At 64.9% G+C, this 5,277-nt stretch overlaps 1 protein-coding gene across 1 annotated transcript; it reads right to left on the bottom strand.

Moving 5' to 3' along the window:
• Positions 1-1,729: 1,729 nt before the first annotated feature.
• LOC120241593 (putative serine protease 29) lies at positions 1,730-3,843 on the bottom strand. Its single transcript, XM_039246857.1, is given in 6 exon segments — positions 1,730-1,894; positions 1,981-2,144; positions 3,091-3,341; positions 3,485-3,617; positions 3,620-3,664; positions 3,783-3,843. Coding segments are annotated over 6 exon segments (819 nt in total).
• Between the last annotated feature and the right edge of the window lie 1,434 nt (positions 3,844-5,277).

Genomic DNA, 5,277 nt, shown 5'->3' with positions numbered 1-5,277 from the left:
CTGGGATTTAAAGCAATACTTGGTAATTAAAAGAGAAAAAAGACAAAGCCTGTCTGTAGATACCTTGTGCTCAAAGTTGGCTGCACTGGCTGAGTTTGTACAGCGTGTGTACTCAGTAACCCGCGTGAGCCAGAACGCAGGCGGGGCCGGGGTGGAGCTCCCCCCTGGCCCCTGGCAGCACTTGGTGTCCGGAGGTGGCTGCACATGGCCATGGACCTCTGGGGAGGGGGGCCGGCTCAGGGATCCGGGAGGCTCCCTCATATGTGGAACAGGGGGGGCCACGCACCCCGGCAGCAGCACACGTTCGAGGTCCCGTGGCCTCCAGCCGCGGGGCCGCCTCCCACGGACGCACAACCCTCCGGGTGCCGGGTCAGGCGCGTGCCCGTTCCCTGTGTCCACCCCCGTTCCCGTTATTTCAGCTTTTTAACAGCCCCTCCGGGTCTTCCTCTTCACATGTCTGGGTCATGGCCATGTGCCCTCTCCAGGCCTCAGGTCCAGCTCTTGACCTCCGTGGAACCCCTGATGACACGGGGGAGAATTGGGGGGGTTCTCGCCGGTCCCTGAGGGTTTTCCTCATCCCTGCACGTCCGACGTTCCCTCTCATTACCGGGCCGCCTCTTACGACCTGTGTTACACACTCTAACTCCTCATGTGAAGACCTCCCCCACCCCCACTACACTTCTCCCCGTTGCCCTTCGGGACCGTGGCCGCTGTGAGTGTCGTCTTCCTAAACGTGACGCTTTCCACGGTGTGGCGGGCAGGAGGGAGGCGGCCACGCCCGCACACCGTCGGGAACCCAGCAGGCTCACCCCCTGGCTGGTTGCAAGCATTTGGAGACTCGCTGGACGCAGAGAATCGTTTTCTCTGTGTCTTACTTTGTGTTTTAAACCGGGTTCCCAGGGACGAACCCAGGCAGACCCAGGCTGGGGAGACACTGGGGGGGGGGGGCTTTTGTCCTTGAGCCACTTTCTGCCTCAACAGGGAGCTCTTCATTCCCCCCCAGCCCCCCGTCTCCTGCCTTGGACCGAGCTCGTTACAAGTCTGCTCTTTTTCTTGCCACTGTTTCACCCTTGGCGAGCGCGAGCATCTCCACTCTGGTCCCACCCCCCTCGCACGCTATTGTGTCCCCAAGTCCGTCACCACCGGACGTGTTTATGGGGCCACATGGCCGTCCTTGCTGCATTTCAAACCCTTGCTGCACATCTACCTCCCCTCCAGACCCCGGGATGGAGGAAGGCAGAGCCGACTGCCCTGCGCCCACCGACATCCGTTCGATGAGTGAATGAAATCCCAAGGGTGAGTCTGCTGCCTGCAAACTTGCAAACAGCCTCCTTTAGTGACCGAGTGCGCTACAGCCTGGACGGGGTAGGCGATGGCGGCCCGGGATTACGGGGAGCGTCCGACCCCAGCCTCCACCTCCCCGAGCCCCCTCCCCAGCACTCTGGGATCCCAAGCAAGAGAGGCAGGCCGGCCCGCTCTGCAGCTGCACCTGCCTCAAAGACCACTCGGACCACCAGCCTCTTTACCGAGACAGTTTAATGAGACAAGCACCCCAGCCCATGGGGGCCTCCGCCCTGCACGTCCCCATGGCGGGCAGGGTGGCGCGGCGGGAGGGGCAGGACAGGGGCCGGAGCGCAGGGAGGGGAGGGACGTCCGCGGGGCTCTGGGGTGGGGTGTGGCGGGGGAGGCGCCGTCCCCCGCTGCCCTGCAGCCTGGCCGCGGCTGGGGGTCACCGGCGCCTCCGCAGCTGCTGCCGGATCCAGTCCACGTGGCTCTGCACGTTTGTGAAGACGGCAGGCAGCTCGAACATGGAGTAGCCGGTGCCCCAGCTGACCACGCCCACCTGGACCCAGGTCCCTTTCTTCTTGCACACCAGGGGGCCCCCGGAATCCCCCTGTGGGGAGAGGGGGCAGTCACAGGTCACAGGCGGCTGGGGCGAGGTCAGGTGGAGAGCTGCGCTGGGCCGGCCGGGCGCCTCACCATGCAGGGGCCACGGCCCAGGGTCCCGGCACACAGCACGTCCCCCGGGATGGCCCGCCTGTTGGCTCTGGTGTGCAGGAACCTTCTGTAACTCTGCTCGCAGGCCCCCTCCTCTTCCAGGGGGATTTGCACGTGCTGCAGGCGGTGGGGGGGGTGCAGCGGGTCTGGGACAGAATGGAGGGTCAGGAGGAGGAGGGGCCTGTCCCCCCCCACCCTGTGCCATAGACCACTTGACGCTGCCACCGCCCACATCACCAGTGCTGGGCGCTCAGGGAGGAGCCCAGACTGCGTGCCCAGGGCCCCGTCACCTGTCCCGGCCAGCCCTCGCCTGCTGCCCGTGGGTCCTTGGGGCGAGTGAGCCCAGGCCACCTCTGCGGGCTCCTCCTGCCGTAACGAATGGGCTCAGATTCCATAAACACACAGTGGGTTGAAGAGTGTCCCCCAAAAAGTTCATGCTCACCCCGACCTTCAGAATATGACCTCATGTGGAAACAGTCTTTGCAGACGCAATCACGTTAAGATGGCGTCAGACTGGATGCAGGGTGGGCCCCAAGTCCAACGGCTGGCGTCCCCACGCAAGGACAGGCAGGGGGACCTGAGACCCAGAGGAGGCAGGGGACGAGACCAGAGGGAAGTGGCCGCAGCTGAGGATAAACTGGAAGTGGGCGGAGGCAAGGAGGGCTCCCCTGCTGAGGCTTCTGGAAGGATCCATCCGTGCCGACAGAGTTTCGGACTCTGGCCCCCAGACTGTGGGAGAACTCCTTTCTGTCGTTTTAAGTCACCCTGTTGGTGGTCTTTGCTGTGGCCCCAGGACACTGATGCGCCAGGCACCCAGGTCCTCTGTTGCCGACCCAAACCTCGAGAGAGGGCTGAGAGGCGCAGGTTTGGGTCCAGGCACCGGGCTGACTGTCGGGTCCGGTTCATTCACACAAAACCATGCGGCCACATGCCCGCCTGCCCTGGGAAACGGGTGGCTGTGAAAGGGGCTCCCTTCTTCCCCGTGTATTCCTGACTCCTGAACCATCCACCGCGGCCTGACCCAGACCCAGACGGCAGGAAGGGTCTGGAATTTGTCTGCTCCCCTCCAGCCCCCACTGCAAGCATTCTCACCAAAGTAGAAGCCCCTGCCCCAGCCCGACAGCCAGCACTCGCCCTCTGGCCTGAACTCCAGGGGCTGCAGGGGCAGGGTGGCCGGCTTCCTCGGGGGGCTGGCCAGCTTCAGCAGCGCCAGGTCAAATCCCAGGAAGGCAGAGATGGAGTCGGGGTGGACGCCGACGCGGCTCACGTTGACCAGCGCCTCACCCCCGTACAGGTACACGTTCCCAGCGTGGATCTGGTAGGCTGACGGGTCGGTGTCTTTCCTGGAGGAGGCGGACCCCAGGCCCCGCTCGGTCAGGGCCGTTCCCTGCCCCCGAGTCCATACCCCGGGGAGCCCCAGTCTCTGCTTCTGCCGCCTCCCCGCCCCTTCACCCAGTGGGGTGGGGGGGTCCACAGCGTGACTCACCGGGAGATGCAGTGGGCGGCGGTCAGCACCCACTGGGGGTGGATGAGGGAGCCCCCGCAGATGTGCACCCAGGAGGCCCAGTGATAAACGTAGACCCTCAGGCTCACCTGCCACGGCCACTTGCCCTGGGGGAGCTGTGGCCCCCCACGATGCCCACCAACTCCCTCTCGGGGGCAGGTGCTGGGGGAACAGGGTGCGAGGGTCAGGGGAGCACCCCAGGTGCTCTCTGGGCCGTCCTCACATAGGTCAGGGGGTCGGCCACCGGGGGCGGGGCTGGGACAGCACTGCTAAGACTCACCTGGGAGTTTGGGCACAGACGCCCCCAGGCAGGGGAGGGTCAGCAACAGCAGCCACAGCATCTGCAGGGGAGAGAGAAGAGGGTGAGGGGACCCGGGCAAGACCCCAGGGTCTGGAAAGCCAGCCTCCAGTGTCCTCACCATGGATGGATGGACCACAGCCCTCCTCCCGGCCCTTCCTGGGAGTCCCTTTATCTTTCTTTTGAAGGAAGCGGGTGGGGTCTGGTCAGACACCCCCCCGCCCGGAATGGCACGGTGCCAAGCCCCTGCTGTGACCGGAGTGGTGGTCAGGGCCCCGGCCCCACCTCTGGCGACGTGCATCCCCCGTCTGGGCCCGAGGTTGCTCCGGGGAAGGCCAACTGGGCACCTGGCCAGGCTGGCCTGTCTCGGCCGGGGCGGCCGCATGAGTGCAGACACGTTCCGGTGCAGACTACGGGGCTCTTCCAGCGCGGAGGCCAGGGAGCCCCCACTCCCGACGTGCCGGGCAGCCCCGTCAGCCCTCAGGTCCCGTGCCCAGGCTGGGCCGTGCCAGTGGCTGGTCCCGCAGGTCCAGGAGGGGCCTGGCGCTCGGCTCTCCTCGGCGGGCGCATAAGCAGTGGCCCGACCACCGTCACAGCAGCTCGGTGCCCGGCCTGTTCACCCGCTGGCACCTGGATGCCTGGGACACCTGGACACCTGGGCACCTGGACACCTGGGCACCTGGACATCTGGACATCTGGACACCTGGACACCTGGGCACCTGGGCACCTGGGCACCTGGACACCTGGGCACCTGGGCACCTGGACACCTGGGCACCTGGGACGGCAGGAGGCGCCCGGGGCACAGGTGAGTTCTGGGATGGGGTGGTCTGAGCTGGTTCTGTGCAGAGGCTGTGATATTGGTCTTCGTGGGATGGGAGGAGCCTGATCCCTCTTTTATCTTCACTCTGCGCCTACCTGGATTTGGATGTGACATTGGGCGTTTCCACCGGACAAGGCTGGGGAAGTCGGACAGCTCAGTGTCCTGGCTGGAAGGGCTCCCAGAGGTCATATGACTGAAGGAGAACGATAAACCACCCTGGGGCCACATAGCAGGATGGTGGCTGAACAGTGTCCACATCCGACCCCTGGGAACCTGGGAACGTGACCTTACTGGAAACTGAGTCTTTGCAGATGTAATTGATTTGAGGATCTTGAGATGAGATCGTGTTGGATGTAGGGTGGACCCTATGTCCTGTGACGGGCAGTCGTAAAAGACAAAGGAGGTGGGGGGTTGGGACAGGGGGGCACAGGACGGGAGCTGGCCAGGTGGAGACAGGGGTGGAGGGGGACGGCTGTGAGCCCCGGACGCCCAGGAGGGAGCCTTCCTGCAGTCCCACTCCCGGCCCCAGACCCCCAGAGGGTCACCTGCGCTGTGAGCACGCAGACCTGCAGCCCCGGAAAGTAGCACAGGCGCAGCATCCGATGTCAGCACCCGTCATCGTTGTGTTCAAATAAGGCGTCCGTGGCCGGCAGGTGC

Source organism: Hyaena hyaena, unplaced genomic scaffold, assembly GCF_003009895.1.
Source record: "Hyaena hyaena isolate Hyena2069 unplaced genomic scaffold, ASM300989v1 scaffold_285, whole genome shotgun sequence".
Lineage (NCBI taxonomy): Eukaryota > Metazoa > Chordata > Mammalia > Carnivora > Hyaenidae > Hyaena > Hyaena hyaena.
The sequence above is the reverse complement of the archived record's forward strand: the minus strand, read 5'-3'. Positions and strand labels throughout refer to the sequence as shown.